The following is a 24023-nucleotide window of genomic DNA, read 5'->3' on the forward strand; positions in this document are numbered from 1 at the left end:
GAATTAGATCTGTAACATGTATACATAACAGGTTTTACAGGAATATTTTTAAATTTTGCTCATCACTGTTTAAGAGCTGAATCTTTGTGTTCAATCAAAATAGATTGAGTTTGTCTCAGTAATACCATTTTTAAAACATACCTTAGATGAATTTGAAGACTAAATACAGTTCTGTGTTCAAACAGAAATGGGTGGTGTGGGGCATTTTGGGGTGGTCTTGTTTTGTTTTTTCCAAGATACTGACTGACCTGTTTGGGGTGGGTTTTTTTCATTCAGTGCCTTTGCTACTCTAGAAGAGGAGGCTTGTACAGAGCTTGTTCCTTATCTCGCATATATACTTGACACTTTGGTCTTCGCATTTAGTAAATACCAGCATAAAAACCTGCTCATTCTTTATGATGCTATAGGAACTCTAGCAGATTCTGTAGGACATCATCTAAATAAACCAGTGAGTATACCCTGTGTTCTGTAGAAGCACTTGTCATATATTGGAAAACTGGTTTGGTGGTTTTTATAGTGTACTTTACATGTTATAAACCAGAAATGCTGACCTTTCTGTGTAGGCTTCAATAATAATAAATATTTACATGTAAAATACATAAACTGCATGTAATTTTTCCACTACACAAATATTCCCCATTTTGAATAAACAGTTGTGTGTGTGGTGGCCTGTGAAATGTGCTTCTCATTATTGTGACTTTTTTCCTCATTCTCAGAATTTTTCAGCTCAGAGGAGATAAATATATCAATATAGGTATGAAATGGGACTTTAAATAAATTTATTTTTTTTGGTAACCACTTTTGTAACTAATAATGATGGAGCACATCATCGTTAGAAATTGCTTTATCAGAGAGTGGGACAGATGTGCATTTTATATATAAAAACACAGAATCCTTTGGACAAAGCACACATAACACAGGCAAATATAGTGGGCTTTTTGTAGTGTACATGTATGCATATCCTATTAATGAACATATCACGTGCATCTTATGATGACTATTGAAATTTGTTTTATTTCTCTGTAGTGCTTGACATGACATAGACACACTAAAATAAAACAATTTGGGTTGTTGCCATGGCATTTTACTTGCTGTCCAAGAATCCACACCATCAAAGGACATCTTTTCCAATCTATCTGGTCCTGGCCAGCTTGACATTTGACAGCACCAGGAGGAAGCTAAATGGGAGCTCTTGGTGATGGTGGGACTTTCTTCAGTCACTTAGAATATTCTATCTTCGAGCATAGCATTAGCTGGCAGCATCTGTTGGCTCTTTAGATACTTCCTGGGAGCAACAGTACTACAGGGATGCCTTGCTTAATGTCCTTATGACTGTGACAGCAGTGGCAGAGAAGATGCGACATCTTTATACAGAATTAGTAAGTGTGCCCTTCTGGATGGATAGAAATTTTACTTTCTTCGTGGATGGGTAGTTGCTTGAGGAAGAGGTTTCAGGAACTTGGGGGGATAGGATTGTAGCATCAGGGCGATAGGAGATGGTTAAGAAAAGTAGGTGGCAGATGCACAGCCAGATTGCATTGCTGGTAAAAACATTTTCTGTATGCTGTTGAGTTAATCCTATAGATTTGTAACAACCCAGGCAGCTATTAAAAGTTGCTAGGCTGAAGCCAAACCTGGAGGAAAAGATTTGTTCTACAAAGGTACTTATGTGCCTCAGCAAAAAATCTTAAGACATACATTGTAAATTCTAATAATAAACTATTACATATTGCAACATTGATTGAATTACAGTATATCAATTTTCTTTTGCTGAAAAAGTAGAATATATCCATTCTTAATATATAAATTTTCTAGCTTTGAAATAAACTAGTATGCAATTAAATGTTTCAGTAGCTGATGCATTTTCATTGTAAACAGGAATATATTCAGATGCTAATGCCTCCATTAATCCAGAAGTGGAACGTGTTGAAGGATGAAGATAAAGATCTCTTCCCTTTATTAGAGGTAAATATTAAAATTTGAATGTTTTATCAGCTTCTTTTAGAAATTACCCCTTCTACTAAAGATGCTCCTACTAGGAAGTGTGACTGTAAAAGCTAACAGCATTAGGTATTTCCCATTGTGGAGAAATTACGATGACTGCAGTGAGAAAATCTTGTGACTGAGGAAATGTCTTTAGGTTTTAGCAGAAATCTTTTAGATTTTTTTTTTTTTTTTGACATAATGTTAGGGCTTGTACATGGTTAGGATACTGAAGTGTAGTGTAAGTGCTAGCTGAATTATAGTAACTGTCTTCATATGAGCTTTCTTGGTGACCTCTAAGATGATGCTGCTTCTGAGAAATTTTCTCAACTTGCATATGTAGGAGAGAGTAACAATTAGCTGACAGTTGCCTTGGTTCAGCTAATCAGTACTGCCTTTCTAGGTTGTTTTTACTTAATCAGTTACTTGTGGGTATACTTAAAATGCTTTTAATTTACCTCTCCCAAGTAAAAGGTACTTCAGGGAGGTGAGGAAAGTTAGTGTGTGTGTGTGTGTCTCTTGCTCCTTTTTTATTCTTTTTTCTTTATTATTTTTTTTCTTTTTTTCTTTGTTTTTCTTCCGGCACGTGTTTTGGTTTTTTCTTTCTTTTTTAATTTATTCCAGTGCCTGTCATCAGTTGCTACTGCCTTGCAATCTGGCTTTCTTCCATACTGTGAACCTGTGTACCAGCGTTGTGTAAATCTGGTGCAGAAGACTCTTGCGCAAGCCATGGTATTTTTCTATTGCTATTCCAATATTTTCAGAATATCTCCTTAAACCAATGTATTAACTATGTAAAGTTACGGGTTTGAAGGGAGATTTGTAGTATTAAACAGTGAATATTTAAATGAAGCTGCAGTTCTGAAACAAATTTTTGGTTTGGTTTGGTTTTACTTTTATGCGTACCACTGAGAAAATCTAATACTCATTTTGAAAATGTGTACTTATTTGTTGCAGTTGCACAATGCTCAGCCAGACCAATATGAGGCTCCAGATAAAGATTTCATGATTGTGGCTCTTGATTTACTCAGTGGTTTAGCTGAAGGACTTGGAGGCAACATTGAACAGCTAGTGGCTCGCAGCAATATCCTGACACTAATGTACCAATGCATGCAGGTGAGATGAGTAACCTGTTTAATCCAAGGATTTTCTTTAAGAGGATTGGAAACACTTCTAGAATTGTCAGGTTTTTTTCTTCCTCTCTTTAGGATAAAATGCCTGAGGTACGGCAGAGTTCTTTTGCATTGTTAGGTGATCTGACAAAGGCGTGTTTTCAGCATGTTAAGCCTTGCATCGGTACGTTTCTTTTAAATATTAAATAATTAACATGTTTTACAAACTGATAAGAGGCTGGTTTAGCCATTGTTAAGCCTTTTCTGTGGCTTGCCTTGTCATGTTGTAAGTTTTCATTTTTCTTTAACGGCAAGGGTTTGTAGTCTTTTCTCCTTTGAACTGTGTGTTTAAGACGTTGTTCTTTTTGTAGACAGTGCAAAAGTTCATTTTGCTGCTTGATTTTTTATAATGTAACGTGCTTTCCGTTGTGCTGGAATACAGCAAAACCAGATGTACTTAGACTTCAATTAGAACAGTTGCTTTCTTTGATAAATTCTTGAATTTGTAGCTTTTTTGTTCTACTATAATCTATTGTTCCATATAATTTATATATATTGCAAATAGAAAACTTGGCTAGAAGGTAGGTTTTGGGGTTTCTTTTTGTTTTTAATTTCAATAGGGAAGTAGCATCAGTTATACACTTCCACAATATTCACTCTCTTCTCTCAGATACTCTTGAAATACACTTTACTTGACAAATGAATGCTTGGATAGGCTTGGAATTTGAAATATATTTGGCAGATGTTCTAATCTATCTTTGTGGTTAATATCTTATTAAAATTTAACCAAGACTGTGATTTGCCTTTTAGACTTCATTGGTTTTGGCTGTTGTTTGGGGGGGGGGGGGTGTTTGGTGTGTTGTTGTTGGGAGGGTTGTTTTTTCGGTGTGTTGGTTTTGGTTTGTGGGGTTTGGTTTCATTTGGGTTTTTTAGCGTAGCTAGCCAGGTGTGTGTGTTCTTCCCTCAGCCCCAGGAAGGGGGGGGGAAAGCTTCTAGAGTTATATAAAAGTAAAGCCTATTAGAAATATTTTAAAAACATAAGTTTGAAAAGATTTACATTGATGTGCTTAGGTTGTAAAATCCAAATTAATCTGATATATAGCAGAAATACAGCTCTTGATAATCCAGGTGTAATGCTTTACAAGAATTTAAATACGCTTACATGATTTTTCTAAATACTCCCCCCCCCCCCCCCATGATTTTATAGTAATGGGACAAGATGACTGTATTGTGTGATGAGATTTTAAAATGTTGTTCTTTCTAGCTGATTTCATGCCCATTTTGGGAACCAACCTAAACCCTGAATTCATTTCTGTGTGTAACAATGCCACCTGGGCAATTGGAGAAATCTCCATCCAGATGGGTAAGATTTTTAATTTTTTTTTTTTTTCTTTGGATCTTTGCACACTTAGAACAGTTTGTCTGGGTTGTTTATTTTTAGTGATACATTCATGTTAAAATTAAATTTGATGTTCTTGACATTTAGATCTCGTACATTGAATTTACTAGATTATGTATGTTAATGGTCATTTTCGTCTGAACGTTTCTTTTTGGCTGTTTCAGGTATAGAGATGCAGCCTTATGTTCCAATGGTGTTGCACCAGCTTGTAGAAATAATTAACAGACCCAACACACCAAAGACATTGTTAGAGAACACAGGTACCCAAAAACTGAACCATTCATGGTGAAAGGAATTAGAGATTATTTTTTTTATGATTTAAAAAAATTACATGGAACTTACTTTATTGCTATGTATTTGGCTTTTAAAAGAAAAACCAACTCTGTCTTGCAGAAGCTCTTACAAGTCTCAGTCTTGCAGCAAAACATCTATCATGTATCTAGATTATTAAAGTTATTGCTTTCTCACCTTTATAACACTTCATATTTATCATCTGTTTAAGTATTCTTCCAATTCTATTTATGTATACAATATGATAAATATTGTAACACTTAAGGACTTAGTGGCTTTACACTGATTTTTATATGCATGTCCTTACACATGTGTACTGTATATATGTCTAGTGTTTGAAACAAATGTAATTGGCATATATAAAAAAATGAACTTTTTGAATTTACAAAAAATTCACTTTTTTTTTTTTTAACATTAATTGGTAGTAATATGCACAAAAATCTAGATCTGTGACAGCAGTTTTACCCCAACATAACTGAAGTTATGTATACCTTCTATTACCTGGTCACTTAATAACAAATTTCTGAAAAGAAGTCTAAAATTAGCATGCATGTTTTTATGTTCTGGCCAGCAGCTTTGCCTTGCAAATTGGGAGCAGTCCCCAAATGCCTTACTGAATCAGAATTTCTGAGGCTTGTTTCTTTTGCATTTATAGAGGGCATGTTCTGGTATGAAGAGCACCTTCCATACTTCAGCAGATCCTTATTAATAATTTAACAGGTTTCTGGTTTACTGTTTTACTAATTGAGAATCTTTTGACTCTTTTCTGTTTGAAAACTGTCTTGTAAGAAAAAAATACAGTTTAGTCATTATACTTGATACAATTGAAAATTATACAAATACTGTGTTACAGTTACTTTTATTTTTTGAGCCAAGTATGAGATAAATTGGAGAGAGATTTCTTTCAGTGCATATTTTTTCTCCAGTATTCTCTACACCCCACCCCCTCGTTTAGTATGGAAAGGTGAACTTGAAGGAAAAATTTTCCAGTTGCCTGGCATATTATAGGTACTGCTTTTTGAAAAGATAATTTTGGAGCAAGTAACTACTTGTTATGAAATACAGTGTGGAATAATATAGTAATATAAATTTTCTTTCCCCCTGCCCCAACCCCCTTTGATGGATGTGTTTATACCTGTAACTGAGAAGCATCCAGTGCTTCAGTCTGCTTCCATCACTGCTAGAGAATTTTTTGAAGCATCCGAACACTGACTTTTCTTTTTTTAGTATCTTAATAGTTACTTTAAATGTGAATGTATAACTGCAGATAAATGTTGAGTGTGGTGTACTTCTATTATAAGTTTGTTGTGGGATATTGTGCTGCATGCTATTGGTATGTTCAAGAATATTACTTTTATTCTGCTTTAGGTTGTTATGTAATGAGCTATGGAAACATACGAGATCACCCTAAGTAAAAGCAGTTGCATAGAAAATATTGAGTACATGCCAAAAAGTTAAGCTTTGACAGAAATTACTAGTCCTTGTACAGACTGTAGCTGTGAGAACTTAAAGATAAACCTTAGAAGTATATTTTCATTGGAAGTAGTGCTTCAAATGCCATTTTATAAGTTAAATCTGCTGAAAATTTGAGACACTGCATATTTAGATTAAGTAATGTCTGGGCAAAATAGTGCATTACTAGTGAACTGCAGCTTTCATGGAATGAGTACATTTCAAATTGCTAGTATATCCTACACTAAACTTTTATTGGAGAGAGCATCATCTGCTTTATTGCATGTTTCATGAAACTGTTTACAAATGCCTGTTAGTGTTGCATAGTATGTCCCTTGAACGTAAGTTTCCTTTCTCTGCTTCATATAAATCTGCTGGATTTTAGTATTATTCATGTATTTTCCTTCAAGTAATCCTGATATATTATTCTCCGCCCTCTCCTTTTTCTAAAGATTAATCTTTTGTGAGTTGAGCAAACACCATTAAAACACATTTGCATGATAATATTTTCTTCAGTCTGTCACTCAGAACAAAGGATCACACTTACCTTTCATCCAAAGAAGTGGTTTTGCTTTTCATGTGTCCTTATGCTTTTGTATCAGAATCAGATTCTTATAGAACTTTTATGAGGAAGCCTTTTCTGAACAGGAGAAATATTGGGATTAAAGAATTAATTTTCTACAGTCAATTGCTGTGAGTTAGCAACCACTTTAAATTCTTTACAAGATTATGAAGAAAATAAATATTTGGTGCTCTTCGAGAAGTGTTTAATCTATTTATCGTTTATTAGACCACAATATATTCAATGTAAAAGTATTTATAAATGTATTTTTACTGATAGATAGTAGGCCTATTAATCTTGAATTCAAAATATTGAAAAAATAATGTTTAGGACTACTTGATACTAAAACTGAAAACAGTTAATTGCTTTCTGTCAGGAGTATCCATAATAGTACTTTTTATTACAAATTTACTGTAAGAGATGATTCTGAAGAGGGCAGAATGACTGCTTACATCAGAAAGCCTTTGGATTTAAATTTGTGATTTTGGTGTTCTCTTATTTTCTTCTTTAATTTTTCTTTTACCCTGGAGAGTATATCATGTGTTGCTGCCTCTTATTTAGGGGGTGGTAATAAACAGCATTGGTGAAATCTTATGTTTACTATCATACACAGATTCTGTTGGCTTCTGTTTCTGAGTTATTTGTTGTTTTTTCTTTATTTTTTTTCTCCTCCCCCCTCATTTGCTCATGTCTTGGTTGGCGTTTGGTGGTGTATAACCGTGATTGCATTACCTTAGCAATAACAATTGGTCGTCTTGGTTACGTTTGTCCTCAAGAGGTGGCCCCCATGCTACAGCAGTTTATAAGACCCTGGTGTGTATTATTCAATCTTTTTTTTTAATTCATTTTTCTTCACTCTCTTTCTTCTATCTCACTTTTAGATATATTTTCAGTTGGTTACAAAATCTCAATCCTTAATCATTGCCAACCATGTGACTAATCTTGTCCTATCAGGTTTGTGAGTTTTTAGTAGCACCATAATGTATTCTTTATGTTGTGGCTAACGACTAATTTATGCATGGGATAAGATTGTCACATGCTTGCGTGTTAAAGCTTGACTACAAAAGAGCATTTTAAAATCCACCAGAATGATACAATGCATGCAAATACTGTAAAATTAAACTGTGCATTACTTCACTTAAAATTCAGTCTGAGGCTTGAATTGCTGTAAGGAATATATTTCTAGACTGGTTATGTATAAAATAGCTTGCTTGCTGCTGTAAAAGTTAAATAACTGTTCTGTAAGTGGGATCTGACATAATACATACTGTGATAATATTATATGTTCTGCTTCTAATAATGATAGTTTCTATAAATATTTCATATACATGTTTCTTTTGTATTTAATGGAATATGGGTCACACTTTCTAACTGTATATAGTGCAACAGGAAAGCAAGATTCTGGAGATGATGCCTAATGGGAATATACTAGTAAAGACTGTGTGCAACAAGTATCTTTCTAAATATTCAAAATAGTGTTTCAGATAATCTTATTAGTGTGACTTATTCCATCAAATACTGTCATCTAGTTCTAACTTGATTGAATGAAAAAGTAATAGAATTAGCTAAGTTTTGTTCTCCAACGTACTAGGTGCACCTCTCTGCGAAACATAAGAGACAACGAGGAAAAGGATTCAGCATTCCGTGGGATATGTACTATGATCTCAGTCAACCCCAGTGGAGTAGTCCAAGTAAGATACATAACTAGATCTTAACTTTTTTTTTTTTTACTCATGTGAAATTTAGTGAAAGCTGTATATGGAATATGAAAAAGTTTAGCTTGGTGTTGATTTCCTGTAGTATATGCTGTAGCTGCTTTTTTATGTCAAGGAGACCAAAATGTTTATATTTCAAATTATATATATCATGATACTCCAGGATTTCTACTTCAGTAATTATCACTTATGGAAAAGAGAGGACAGTATTGTTAAATTCATTTTTTGTCTTTTACTTACAAAGAATATGTAAATAATGAACTTCAATTAACTGTATTTTGATACTTCTGTCAGTCTTTTTTATGTTGAGGATATGTATGAAAATACAAGGCAAAAGTTGACTTACTAAAACCTATTTTTCAGATGCAATCGAGGCTTTTAAAAAAAGAAACAGAACAGAAACAATAACCACCCCTTCATTCTTAATACTTGGGTAGGGAAGATTCTGTTTCAACTTTGGATATATTGCTTAAATAGTTAATATGACAAGGAATATGCTTCTCTTTAAAATAAACAGTACGTCTCAAGAATAGAATATGACTTGCTCTTTAGTGTCTCTGCAGCTCCAAAGTAAAGCTGTACCAATATAATATTTTTCTAAGAGGAAAATGAAGGTGAATTTCCCTCTCTGCCTGGAATACTTCTCCCTGAAACACAAGAGTTGAGGCTCTATCTTGTTTTGAATTTTTTAGTTCATTTTCCTTATCCCTTATTTTGTACCTAGCATTTCCCTCTCCTGCTGTCCATTTGTTCCTTCACACAGCTTAAAGGGAGTAATTAAGAACCCTCTTCATTATTCCAGCTCTCTTCCTATGTAGTTATCCTCAGTTCCTATCCAAAAACATGTGCATTATCAACTTAATGATTAAGACTGACTTTTTAATGGTGTAGTAGGAGGTAATGCATGACAGCAGATGAACTAAATGTAGGGATTTTGGGGTAGCTTTAGTTTTGAACCTGTATGATAAACATTCTGTGTATCACAGAAACAACTTCTGTCTCTGCTTAAAGAAACACACCAGCTTTTTTCCCAATTGGAAATACATGAGAGAGTTGCGAGTGTGGTCTTGAATTTGTCAATTGTTAAGATGATTGGTTCTCAAACTCAGTATGTGTACTGAAAGAATTACACAAGTGTGGTGTGGGAGGGGAGGAGGTGTTTGTTTGGTTTGGTTTTTTTAACTGTGGTTTTATTTAATCAAAAACCTGATTAAACAAAGCAATTCCTACACTCAGCTATTTCTATTTCCATACACTTAAGCATACAATAACTTACCGTTATTGTTTGAATTAACTGGAAAATAAAGACATAAAACCAAAAGCAGTTGTGAAATAGGATCAAGTACCACACATAGTTCATAGAACGAACATCAAGCATTGTTTCCAGACCTATAAATTGAGATTTCTAATTTATGTGATTGTTTAATCTTATAGGACTTTATTTTTTTTTGTGATGCTGTCGCATCGTGGATTAGCCCAAAAGATGATCTCCGAGACATGTTCTGTAAGGTAATGTTTCTAGTGTGACAGTATATCTGAACTGTGGTTGTTTTGGATCTTCTGTTTCTTTCTTGCTCTCTATTTCCACTATTAGCACTTACTGTATTTTTGGTCATGAAGGCTTTCTTGCAAAATCATAAGCTTTCAGACAAAGCATCATAAAAATCTGAAGTTTTTTTACCTATATTTTCTTACATGCTTTCAGGTTATTCCAAAATTCTTTTTAACAGTGTTGAAAAGCTCCCTTGAGATTTTACTTGAAAGGATAATCATCCTCAAAGAGCTTTTCATAATGTCCAGCCTACTACATTTTGTCTGCATTTGGAAGAACGGGGATTTTTTAATACCACATATAAGACTCTTTTTTTCTGTTCTTTTTCTTTTCTAGAAAATGAGATCTGTGTGGTTCAAGACACCCCCCACCCCCCCAAAAAAAAGATGCCTACTTTTTTTTGAGAACTCTCTAGAAAATTGCAAATTAAAAATCTTCCAGCAATATCCTGATCTGTTTATCTTGCTTCAGCTGAAAATAAGTTTTTGGGATTGCTTAACCCTCCTCAGAATCCCTCTTGGATAAGCAAGTCTTCAAGAAACTAATGTACAGTGATAGCCAGGAATGCATCCCTAGACAAAGTATCAATAGAATTTAAGAAAAAGAACTGTTTGCCTTGTGTAAAATAAGCAAGGAAAGAAAAACAAACAAACAAACAAAAAACCCCCCAACAAAAACCCAGAAAGTAATACATTGTGTTTTGGTGCTAGTATCTTAGGTTAAAAACCAGAGCAAAATAAACTTATTTCAGTTTCATGAACAGATGCTGTTATTGTTCAGTATGTGGCTCCCCTCTTATGTTGTAAAATGAAATCTGCTTTTAGGAAGGATGTATGTCAAAAGTTAACGGTCCTCTTAAAGCTAAAACAGAGCATATTTCTAAGTACATACATGGATTGTGGGTCAGTATTGGCACTTTCTCTTCAAATAATGCTAAGTGTGCACATCAGAACGAAAGCTAGAACTTCTGAATCCCATCTTGAGGAGCAAAGACAAAAATCTTGCTGTCCTAGTGTGTGAGCTGACATAGGCAGGATGCAGGAACAACCACAAAACCACAGATGAAATGCAAAGAGCAAATTTATTCTCGTTACCTCGTGACCCAGGGCATCTCTGCAGCAACACCTGGCAGAGGCACGCAAGTGGGGACGCGGGCATCGTGGAGCTTGGTCCTTGCTAGCCAGAAAGAGGAGAAGAAAGAAAAGATCTTGAACCTGCTGCTTTCGCCTGTATATCGGGGATTTTCACAGGCATGCTTTTCCACTGTTTTGATCTTTCCCACAGCAGGGCAGGAATCTCAAGGATGTTCAATAAGGTGCCTCTGAGTCTCTCACAGGCCTATGTTATCTAAATGCAGACATTGTACCTGTCAAGCACACAGAGCTAAACAATAATTAGTATGATATATGTGTTTTTTGGCACCCTAACTGCAAGTCATTTGAGCGTGTTTACAATCCTCTTCACTAATCTTCCATTGTGTTCCCACACCTAGTTAGAAGACCAGTTATCTGGCTTTGAAAGAACATCAGCGTCGGGAAAGGGATGGATGTGAGTATTCTAGCATCAGCAGAAAGAAACAGGAAATGAAAGCTTAAAAGAAAGTCCAGGATGCTGTCTGTGGTGACTGTCCAAAGCAGTTTCAGTACATGTTTCTGTCCTGGTCCTTCAACATTCAATACTTGTTTCAAAAAGCTATGCTCCCTTTTTTCAGATTCTTCCCAGGATATCCATGTGGGATCTAATGCACTCAAACTAGGCACAGTGTTTCTTGGTCACTTGGTATGAGGACATCCTTGCTTTTTAAAGTGTATTCTTTTGTGCTTTTTGCCATGCAAGGAAGGAGACAAAGCTTTTTTCAAGTGATGGCATGCTAATCTTCTAGATTACTTCCTCATTGGAGTGAGTGTTTATGCTAGCTGAATACATTATTATTGTAGTCCAGTGTCATGGTTTGAGCCCAGAGGGCAAATGAGCACCACAATGCCTTTCACTCACCCCTTCCCCCTCAGGAATGGAAAGGGGAAAATAAAGCAAAAGGCTTGTGAATTGAGATAAGGACAGGGAGGGATGACTCACACATTATGGTTATGAGCAAAAAACCAGACTTGTTAAGGGAAGGAAAAAAAAAAAGTCACTTTAATTCAAACACTAACAACAACAACACTTAACAGACAGAATGGGACAGTGAGAAGCATTACCACATCTGAAAACATCTCCCCCTACCCCTCCCTTCTTCCCTAGCTCAGTTTTGTCCCCAATTCTCTACCTCTAACCACCGGAGTGGTGAAGGGGGTAGGGAATGGGGTTATGGTCAGTCCGCTGCTTCTTCATCCTTGAGGGGGGGAACTCTGTGCATTCTTCCCCTGCTCTGGCATCGTGTCCCTCTCATGGGAGACAGTCCTCCACAAACTTTCTCTGGCATTAGTTCTTGCCACAGGATGCATTCTTCCCAAGATGCTCCAGTGTGGGTCACCCCCCCGTGTGTTGCAGTCCTCCCAACACTGAACTACAACAGCAGGGGCTGCTTCTTCACATAGAGTCCTGGTCTTCTTTGGGTGCAGTCACCTGCTCTGGTGTGGGGTCCTCCATGGGCTGTGGGTAGACATCTGCTCCACCTGTGACTTCCATGGGCTGCAGGGGGGTGGCCTGCCATCTCACCATGGGATACAGGGGGGCTCTGCTCCGGCACACCTCCCCCCTCTTCCTCCTCCTTCCTTCCACTGACATCAGTGTTTACATAAATGTCCTTCTTGTATCTCCTCCTCTCAGGTTTCCCTTCTTAAATACATTATCACAGAGGCGCAGCCACCATCGTTAATTGGCTCGGCCTTGGCCAGAAGCAGGTCCGCCTTGGAGCTGGGGGAGCTTTCAAGAAGCTTCTCACAGGGGGCCACCACTGTAGCCCCACTCCCTTGCTACCAAAAAACCCCACCACACAAACCCAGCACATCCAGTTACATGTTTTTCCAACAATAATTATGCCTTTTAGGAACAATGGAAAAAAACTTTTTGTAGTCCCATATGCTCTTTCTCTGGCTAGTGGATTGTCCAATGTTTGGTTTTTGGGGTGGGTTGGTTGGTTTGTTGGTTTTGGAGCACTAGATCTGAGAGAGAAAATACCCCTCCCAAGAGCATAGGTAAATGAGCTGCTAGTGTTGAGATCTGATAAATACTTTAAGAATTATATCACGTTTTATAAAAGCAAGGTATCTGAAGACTGTAGCTGAAGTTCACGTGCTAAAACTGTATTAGAAGATGGTTTTTAAAAAGTGTTCCTTCTGTTGGACCTGAACGTTCTTAGATTTTTTTGGTAGTTTCTTGGCAGATGGCTAATCAGACTCTTTGGGTTAGGAAAGAGGTGAATCTGCCTGTGGAAGGTCTCTTTCAGGGACAAAAGCAGTAAATTAACTGTTGGCACTGTAATGTTGTTATTACTACATGCTGTTTAAGAACAGCTCTGCTTGAGAAAGTTGTGTTGAGGGTGAGCTCAGTATCATGAGCTTTAACTCTGACATTGCCTTTTTGGTGAAGATGTTTTCATGACGGATTGTTACACAATTCAGTATCCTTGAGTTTAAAAAAGAAAAATAAACCAAAACTTTAGAGACTATTATTTTCTATTAGGAGGAGCCATTTCATCTGCTTTTGTTCTTTTGTACATTTGCCTTTTAACCTGCTTTTTTCAAGCTAAAATACTAAGACCTTTTTGACAGTATCATTCAATTTTTGTAGTTTCCAGTTCATCTATTACATTGGAGGGTCCAGACTGAAACCTGTTGGGTTTTTGGGGATTTTTTTCCTCTTCCTCTTATACTGGCTTTTGACTGCTGTGTATCCCTATTCCTTCGAAACACAAAAGATTTTAATAGCTTCCTTTTTAGTAATAGTTGTCTACAGGTTCCATGGAAAAAACACATTTGCTAGAAATTGACAGGCATTCATTCTGTCAAATGCTGGTGGTGGTTCTGGTTCAGCTTTTCTCCCAGAACATATTACATGTTTAAAAAAATAAACGTGAATACAGTAATCTTAACATATAAACTGTCAACTGGCAAAACATTTAGCATTCTGAAATGGCCTAACTCTCGGTTGTAAGTCACCGTAGTCATTAAAAATACATATATGCACATGTATATTTATATAGAATATATATTTATATATTTTATACTAATTTGTGTGGGTAGCTATATTCTATATGTTATCCTTAACTGAAATAATTTTCTTTTTTCTTTTAAGACAGATATTACTAGACTTTCTTTGTTTCTTAGTAACATTAAATAGTAAGCTGGGGTGTTCAAATGGACAGATGCACAATCCAGCAGTTTGTGGCTTACTGCATATGTTGCTGGTAAATAATGATCATGTATCTGCTGTGTAATGATTATCTTGACTTCCTCCCTCCCCTCTTTTATTTGTAGATTCTTCATGGATTTAAAAATCAGGTTGGGGATGAGAATTGGAGGCGTTTCTCTGACCAGTTTCCTTTTCCCTTAAAAGAGCGTCTTGCAGCTTACTATGGAGTTTAACCTTATGTACTGTAGCTGCAGTCCTATAATTAGAGGTAAGCACATGAATCTTCCTTGCTAAACAGAGTTGTATAACACACTTGCTCCCCACTTACATTATATGAAACATAATAAATTCATTAGACTAAAATTTTTCAGATACACTGGAGCAGATATCTTTCCTTCCTTTAAGAAGAAAAAAAAAAGATGATAGTGTACCTAAATGGCAGTAGCTGTAGCAAAAGCAGTTGTTTGAGACTGTTCTTTTATTTTTACAGAGAGAGAGAGAGAAAGCGAGTAAGTGTACGATATGCACGGTAGCGTATCAAGATAAGGTTGAAAGTGTAGGTGGAACAAAGTGCCTGTTCAGGTTTAGTAAGCAAAATTATGATTATAATCCTCAAACCATCATACTGAAGTCGTAGGCTCCCTTATGTCTTATGAATTACTAGATGGCGGATGTGGTCTAAGCAGGAATATTTCCCTAGGATAGGAAAGCAAGTTTGTGAAGACACTTTAACCATGGGAAGTCAAATACATTCCTAACCATGTACCATATGATCTTTGCACTGAATAAAGGATGCTAATCTGTAATTCTACTGACAGTAGAGCTTGATGTTTTGGGGAGGCTGATGTGTTTATTATTGCCATGTTCCACTTTATGCACCAATTCGGAATTGTTACAGTTCTGTCTGGAGAATGATTTAACTTCAGCAAACAATAGTGATTGTGCATTCTAGGATACTTGTATTCTTATACCACCTTACTTTGTATGCTTTTTGTGCATGCTGTATAAAGCAAAGTTGCCACATGTAAAGTAGTGTGATACTGTGAAGAGATGATTACGCTACCCAAAAAAGAAGGCAAATTAAGTTTATGCATTCAAATTTTATATAGATTTGATACCTGCTCTAGAATTTTTGTACTGAAATTATGGGTGAATCATACAATTCTGTTTTGTTGAATGGATAACTATTTAAAAGTCAGCCTAATATTTGTCAGTTAGTGACATAAGAAATTGAATTACATTTTTGTTCTGAACAATGGATTAAAAATAAACCAATTTCAAAGTTTTACATATTTATAAATGACAGCATTTTAGTTCTGAAATAAGTGGGTTTTTTCATCCTAATGAAGAAGAATCCAAAGTGGTAAAATTGTCAGTTATCCTCAGTTTGTACTGAGGCGACACTATGGCTATCTTGTTTAATCCACCTAAAAGCAAAATTGTTAGGTCAGTAGAAGTATTCTTTCTCAATGTCATAACTACTTCATAAAGCTTGGTAGAATATATAGGACTGCTTTTATCTTAAATCTAAGCTTAGCCACAATAGTGGAACTGTCAATGTAGCTTTAAAGTATATGGTGTTAAGGCCAACAGGGTAGATGCTGTAGTAGGAGTCTACTATAGGCCACCCACGCAGGACAGAGAGGTGGATGAAATATTCTATAGGCACTTGGGTGTAATCTCACGGTCGATTGCCCTTGTTCTTGTGGGGGACTTCAACTTCCCAGACATCTGCTGGAAATACAACACAGCAGAGCGGGACCAGTCCCGAAGATTCCTGGAATGTGTAGGGGACAACTTCCTAACACAACTGGTAAGAGAACCAACCAGAGAAGGTGCCCTGCTGGATCTCGTCTTTGTGAACAGAGATGGACTGGTGGATGATGTGGCAGTTGGAGGCCGACTAGGGCACAGCGATCATGAAATAATAGAGTTCTCTATTCTTAGGGAGGCCAGGAAAGGGCTAAGCAGGACTGACATCCTGGACTTCCAAAGAGCTGATTTTGTCTTGTTTAGGCACCTGCTTGAAAGGATCCCTTGGGAGACGGTTCTGAAGGGTATAGGGGTCCAGGAAGGCTGGGCGCTCCTTAAGAAGGAAGTGTTAATGGCTCAGGAGCAGGCAGTCCCCAGGTGCTCTAAGAGGAGCAGGCGGCAGAGAAGACCACCCTGGCTGAACAGGGAGCTTTGGCTGCAACTCAAGGAGAAAAGGAGAGTTTACAGCCTTTGGAGGAAGGGGCTAGCCACTCACAGTGATTACAAAGAGGCTGTGAGGCTATGCAGGGCAGAAATCAGGAGGTCCAAAGCCCAGCTGGAAATTAATCTAGCGTCAGCAATCAAAGATAACAAGAAATGTTTCTATAAGTATGTCAGTAGCAAAAGAAAGACCAGGGAGAGTCTCCATCCCCTGCTAGATGCTGAAGGAAACTTGGTAACAAGTGATGAGGGGAAGGCTGAGGTCCTTAATGCCTTCTTTGCCTCAGTCTTTAATAACAAGACTAGTTGTGTTGAGGGAATCCAGCCCCCTCAGCCAGATGATAGAGACTGGGAGAACGACCCCCCCGCAATCCAGGAGAGAGTCAGTGACCTGCTACACCACATAGACACACACAAGTCTATGGGACCGGATGGGATACACCCGAGGGTGCTGAAGGAGCTGGCTGGGGTGCTCGCCAAGCCGCTTTCCATCATTTACCATCAGTCCTGGCTGACCGGGGAGGTCCCGACAGATTGGAAATTGGCCAATATGATGCCCATCTATAAGAAGGGTCGGAAGGATGATCCGGGAAATTACAGGCCTGTCAGCTTGACTTCGATACCCGGGAAGCTGATGGAGCAGCTCATCCAGAGTACCATCTTACAACACATGCGGGACAACCAGGGGATCAGGCCCAGTCAGCATGGGTTTATGAAAGGCAGGTCCTGCTTGACAAACCTGATCTCCTTCTACGACAAAGTGACCTACTTATTGGATGAGGGAAAGGCTGTGGATGTAGTTTACCTTGACTTTAGTAAGGCCTTTGACACCGTTTCCCACAACATTCTTCTGGTGAAACTGGCTGCTCGAGGCTTAGATGATCGCACACTTTGCTGGGTAAAAAACTGGCTGGATGGCCGGGCCCAAAGAGTTGTGGTGAACGGAGTTAAATCCGGTTGGAGGCCGGTCACGAGTGGTGTTCCCCAGAGCTCGGTTTTGGGGCCACTCCTGTTTAACATCTTTATTGATGACCTAGACGAGGGGATTGAATGCACCCTCAGTAAGTTTGCAGATGACACCAAGCTGGGTGGGAGTGTTGATCTGCTCGAGGGTAGGGAGGCTCTGCAGAGAGATCTGGACAGGCTGGAGCGATGGGCTAAGGCCAACTGTATGAAGTTCAATAAGGCCGAATGCCGGGTGCTGCACTTGGGTCACAACAACCCCCAGCAGCGCTACAGGCTTGGGGAGGAGTGGCTGGAGAGCTGCCAGTCAGAGAGGGACCTGGGGGTGTTGATTGACAGCCGGCTGAACATGAGCCAGCAGTGTGCCCAGGTGGCCAAGAAGGCCAATGGCATCCTGGCTTGCATCAGAAATAGCGTGGCCAGCAGGGACAGGGAAGTGATCTTACCCCTGTACTCGGCACTGGTGAGGCCGCACCTCGATTACTGTGTTCGGTTTTGGGCCCCTCACTACAAAAAGGACATTGAATGACTCGAGCGTGTCCAGAGAAGGGCAACGAAGCTGGTGAAGGGTCTGGAGCACAGGTCTGATGGGGAGCGGCTGAGGGAACTGGGGTTGTTTAGTCTGGAGAAGAGGAGGCTGAGGGGAGACCTCATCGCCCTCTACAACTACCTGAAAGGAGGGTGCAGAGAGCTGGGGATGAGTCTCTTTAACCAAGTAATAAGCGATAGGACAAGAGGTAATGGCCTCAAGTTGCGCCAGGGAAGGTTTAGACTAGATGTCAGGAAGTATTTCTTTACAGAACGGGTTATTAGGCAGTGGAATGGATTGCCCAGGGAGGTGGTGGAATCCCCATCCCTGGAGGTGTTTAAGAGTAGGGTCGATATAGCGCTGGGTGATATGGTGTAGATGGAAACTGGCAGTGCTAGGTTAATGGTTGGACTAGATGATCTTCAAGGTCCATTCCATCCTAGTTGATTCTGTGATTCTGTGTTGTTCCATGAATAATAATTTATCTGGTATAAATGGGCTCTTTCTTTAAACAGACTTATAAGGGAAAATCTAGGCATAAATTCGTTTTTAAGTTAAAGGTTGGCATGTACTGCTTAAAAAAGGCAAAAAAGCTCCTTGTTTATGCACTGATTTGTCAGTTAAGGTTCAAGATAAGATTTAACTATACCTCTATCTTTTCTTTTACAGGTCCTTCAGTCTGGGAGACTATGAGGGAGCCTCTGCACCCAGGGAAAATGTTACCCTTTACTGGGGGGAAGGGTAAACCAGTAGGGAATACAGTACATTCCCAACCCTACTGGGAGGGGTGGGAGGGAGGTGTTGCCATCACTGTATTAAGTCGATATTGGGAAATGTTTTAACATCTGGAGCCTTTGTGGGTGGAAATCTGTCTCCTATTACAACTCTGCACTGGATATGAAGAAGAAAAAAAAAAATCTGTTAACAAAACAGCACATTCTGGACTATTGTAGGGAATTGTACCAAAATAAGAACCATATAATTGAACAATAGGGATACGTAAAGAGGAAAATTATTTTGTGCAAAATAAAGGAAATCTAAGAATGGGGGGTCACAAACAGTAAAAGGCTTTCTTTTTTCTTTTATGGTGTTTTTTTTAAGTAAGGGTTTTCTACATTATTTCATCCTGCTTGATGGGATTCCTAGGTAATTTGCATGTTAATGAATAACTAACCAAATTAAGTTAGTGCAGTTAAAATGCAGCTTGTGTCTGTATTAGGAGCAGGTGCTTGCAGTATACAATATAGAAACCCTGTCATAAATTAATAAAGGTTAACTTGGACAAAATGAAGCAACCTTCAAGCTGCCAAATGAGTCACTTCTTTCATTTTTGGGATAAGGGGAGGGACACTTCAAAGGAAAGATGGACATCTTAATTTTTACATTTAAAAAAAAAAATGAAGATATGATTTGGTTATTGTACTTAACTAGATTTAATTTTTAGAGTAAGACGTTATTCTTAATGTGCAGTTCAAGGTTCAGGCATGCATTCTGGCTCATAGTGATCAGAAGTAATTTACATTAGTGGGAAAGTAGCATGCTTGCATCACATAGAGTGAAATTGGCATACATTTACCTATGTTGCACCAGTGCTGTGTTGCAGTTTACCAATTCAGTATAGCCCTGCATTTAAAATTTCTGAGATTCTGTGGATCTTATTTTTATTAAGAGTATAAAGTACTATAGTTAACAATTAGGCCTTGAAACACCTTTTTAGGATCTGTTAAGATTAAGATTGGTATTGTATTGTGTGTAATCTGCACAATGTGGAAAGCTGATAAAACTGCAAAATATTTGCCTCTGTGCTGTCAGTGTGATGTGCTTTCTGCATGATTATATACTAGTGATTTTTAGCAGAATCTCTAAAAATGAGTTACATGGTAAGACCCGTTAAAGGCTGCGTAAATGTTAGTTGACACGTAAAGACAATTGTAGAAGTTGATGATGACCTGATTGCTATATTTGTGTTTATTCCTGCTCAAGGTATTAGCTTTTATGCTTTGTTTTTGTTCACAGCATGATCTTAGAGATGTTTAAGTTAATGGATGTAATGCAGGGTATCTACAATGTATTGGCACGTGTTGGTGGCCCTTTGTGATGTAGTTAAATGCACAAGGGTGAAAGTTTAAAGCTACAGAGTGAAAGTTGGTTTCTATCCTCTTCATTTCATTTGTTTAGCTTTTCTGTTGATGGGGGGGTTTTTGTTTCTTTTTTTTTTTTTTTTTTTTTCTCTCTACTTACATGTATTCCTGTGAATAAATCCTTGTTAAGTTAACCCTTCACTTTTCTTTCCATGTGTATTTTCTTATGTGCTGTGAATGTGAAATCTTAACTGGTACACTTGATCTCGTGTTCATCTGAAAGTGGCAAGTCTTTATTAATTTAGATTGCCTAAAGAGTATCCCATAATGATAAAGGAAAATGGAGAGACTTTTAACTCTGCTGATCAGAAGTGAAGCTGCACCTTTCCATTTTTCAAGTGCTGCACAATTAACCTGCAAAACAAAACTAAGCCATTATAGCCTTTTATGGATTTAGTTTCTCACCTTTGCATTGAAAAATTGGATATTGGATAACAGTTTGGGGGTGTTTTTTTTGGTGTTTTGTGGTTAGTTTGGGGGCTTTGGGGGGTTTTTTGTGGGGTTTTTGTTGTTTTGATTTTAAGAACTTGCTGCTCTTTGCATGGTTCTGTTCTTTGAGTGTTAAATGATTTAGCCATTGCACTGAAGTTTGAGCTGTGTAAGTGTGGACTTTTAAATGCTGTTTAAAGAGTTTTGGGGTTTTTTAATGCATGATAGCATGCACATTTTAAATGTGTCCCGTCCCGTCCCCCCCCTTTTTTTTGGCTTTGAAAATTTGAATGGATTATGACTGGAGAATAGTTTGGATGTGTACAGTATGAAGTACATTCAGTAATGCTAGTACATAGTATTTGTTCACTTTAGACAAAATTTCATGGGATAACTTGCTTTCAAATTACATTGCTTTGGTAGCAAATACAAAATTCCTTCTTAACTAATAACACTGAAGTAAATTAGTAATAGTTTTAGTAATAGTTTTAGTCACTAAAAACTTTAAAATCAAATTCTGGAAGAAGAAGAAGAAAAAACCTTAAAATTTAGCAAGGTAGGATATTATTTTAGATGCAAAGTTGCTTTAATTTTGAGTGTGTTTGAACATTAGGGAAGAGTTTGAGAAATAACATGTAAAAATTTGTAGAATAGAAAACCTACCCAAATAATACTGTAGCATTACAGCTAGAATCTGACTTGAACTAAATAAACTTTTTAAATTTCAGAAAGCCCCTTTAACCAAATAAAACCACTCCACCTCAGATTAATTTAGGATGCCACTTTTGTACATAGTATTTTAATAGGTATTTGTACAGATGTGAACTGATCTGGTATAACAGCAAGGAAAATAATTAAGACAGAAATAAACAGTACTGACAAAACAGTCTTTTGTATCAGTAAGTTCTCTTACAGTATATTTTAAAGCAAATAAACCATATTCTTAATGCATAATATAGTGCAGAGATTTGCAGAAGCCATTTAGGGTTTAATCTGAGGTAAGAAAAGTTCTGAATCTGCATTAACAGTTATAATTATTGCATCATGGGATATATAAAAAGCATTTTGCTTCTTGTGGTGTACTCTTGACAGTTCTTGAATGTTGACTGAATGTTTATACTGGTAGAATTGTGAGTTTGTTACATCCTGGTGTTTCTGCCTCTTGGCATGCTAAAAGCACAGCTTCGTTTGCTCCTTACACACTGAATAAAGTGCTGTTAGTCTGCAAAACTACAGAAATGGCTGCTGCTCAGTAATGGTGTAGATTTTCTACTTCAATATTTTTGTTGTAGGAACCTCAGGAGGTCAGTGTTTACTGTTTTATATATGCCTTTTTCCTGTTTTGAGTTCTCCTTTTTGAAGGATTCAGAGAGTGAAGAAAAGCTGCTGATCAACCGAAGCTGGTAACAGAAAGGGTATTTAAAATCCTTATAAAATGCATCTTTTTGGCAGTTCTAATTTAATAGCAATTTAGAAGTTCAATACTAAATTTTTTTTCATTACACATTCAGAAAATGGCTCTTCATTTAGGAAAAAAAGATTAGAATAGTTCACTTTTAAGCAGTGCAAGCAAAAATAATCAATTTTGTAATTTTTTTTTCAAAGCTTGATTATTTTCTAAATTGGTGAATATGTATTTAAATTGTAATAAGCTTATTCTTATGCTTTAGTTTATTGCTCATTAAAGCTTGTACTCAGAATATCAGTTTTGGAAGAATGGGTTTAAAATTTATAATCAGTATAATTTTTAAAAGTTATGAAGTAGCATAAATTTTGTAACTAACAATATTGATACACTGGTTTTGGTTGTTGTTTTTTTTAGGACTTTTACCATCAATCTTAATTACTTAAACTGCATATAATGTATAATAGTAAAGTGTATATTTTAAAGCCTCAGGTGGCTTTCCTCAAGTGAAACTCATTGCTACTTAGAAATATTCAAATACTAGCTTTACCTCAGGTGAATACTCTTGTACCCTTTTTGTTCAGAACACATCCTTATAAAAATATGTCTTAATTATATCAGTTTATGTATTTCATATTAGGCAACTCCTCTGTCTTAAACTTACTCTAAATTAGCCTTCTACTGTTGGACAATAATGACTTTTGCTTCACCTATTTTATTCATATTGAATATATTAACAGATAAAGGTGCAAAACCATTCTTCCCTTGAGAATGCATCCATATTCAAACAGCTGAAATATTTCTTGAAAAATGCTTTAAATGTAACATTGTATTGGAAATCTTTTGTTTCAGATTTTGCCAAGGAAAGACGTTGCAACTTAACACTAATTGCTTCAATATTATCTCTTTCATGAGGATAAATGCATAAAGCATTTAGGGTCTAAAGAGTAACTTTTTATCTTAGATAAAGGTTAAGCTCTACAGTGAAATGACTGCTGTAAATTGCAAAGCATCCTGCAGTTATTTCAGATAGATGTTAATGTAGTTTGCATACATATTTGTGATATATTATGTAAGTATTTCCAGTAACCTCATCTTGAGTAAATAAAGCTTGATCAGTAGCTGTGTATTCCACTCCCCTATGCATTCTCCAGAATGACTTGCATCCATCAGTCTACTAAGTATTTTTTTCCAATAGAAACTTTTTTTGTCTGCTGCTGATGCTTGCTCTTTGCACTTAATGGTTGGAGCAAGCCAGTTTTAGATAATTAGCTTAAATGGGAAACTCTGAGGTGAGTACTCTTGTTTCTTGCCTTGTAGAGTATATTCTGCTAAAACAATAAAGATACTTACTTGAATGTATTTATGTAAGGGAAGTTAAAATGGCTCTATAAAAGATGAATCCCTGTGTGGTCTTACAGCATACTTTTTAAGTAAGCTAAATCCACATCTCATCTAATTCAGCACTTATAGTACAGCATCACTTTTCTGTAAGCTGGTTCTATTGTGCTAATTTGACCTTTGGGTGAGCAACAAAACTGAAAAGGCCTGGGTAATTTTTGCAGGTATAGTGATTAGAAAAAAAAATGGGTATAAGCAGGTTGGTTTGGTTGTTGAAATCTCCAGTGTAATACTATATTTTTTTCATGGGAAGAGATAGGTAGCTATGTATGTCTGACTTACTAATACAAAACACTTCTAAAATTTTTGATTGGATGTAGTATATAAAGTAGTTTAAAATGAAAGATGGCCAATCTTTCTGCTGACAACTTAGGTTGTATGAGTTTTTCTTGAAAGCTTTAAAACTGATGTTTCTGTGTCTGCCACAATGTTGGAATGTTTCCCTCAAACATATCCTACTGCAACCTCTCAAACTGTATTAAATTGAGTGATATTTCTAGAAGTCTGCCTATTTGATAATAGAACTTCATTTTAAATAGAATACAGTTTTAATTTCTGATAACCTGCTGAATTTTAAAGAGTTTTTGAGGCCACCAAATATTT

At 36.9% G+C, this 24023-nt stretch overlaps 1 protein-coding gene across 6 annotated transcripts in view; it reads left to right on the forward strand.

Moving 5' to 3' along the window:
- Positions 1 to 20326, forward strand: part of LOC141917786 (transportin-1-like) — a 112275-nt gene extending 91949 nt beyond the window's left edge. For 3 of the 6 annotated variants that reach the window (XM_074811300.1, XM_074811301.1, XM_074811302.1), the window contains exons 14-24: positions 277 to 448; positions 1879 to 1965; positions 2608 to 2715; positions 2941 to 3099; positions 3192 to 3279; positions 4360 to 4458; positions 4659 to 4754; positions 7537 to 7612; positions 8391 to 8490; positions 9949 to 10023; positions 10403 to 11545. In XM_074811300.1, coding sequence (XP_074667401.1) covers positions 277 to 448; positions 1879 to 1965; positions 2608 to 2715; positions 2941 to 3099; positions 3192 to 3279; positions 4360 to 4458; positions 4659 to 4754; positions 7537 to 7612; positions 8391 to 8490; positions 9949 to 10023; positions 10403 to 10591 — 1249 coding nt within the window. In that variant the 3' untranslated portion in view covers positions 10592 to 11545. The other 3 variants (XR_012621453.1, XM_074811303.1, XM_074811304.1) reach the window with 3 other exon arrangements.
- Positions 20327 to 24023: the final 3697 nt, after the last annotated feature.

This window comes from Strix aluco, chromosome W (genome assembly GCF_031877795.1).
Source record: "Strix aluco isolate bStrAlu1 chromosome W, bStrAlu1.hap1, whole genome shotgun sequence".
NCBI classification, from domain to species: Eukaryota; Metazoa; Chordata; class Aves; order Strigiformes; family Strigidae; genus Strix; species Strix aluco.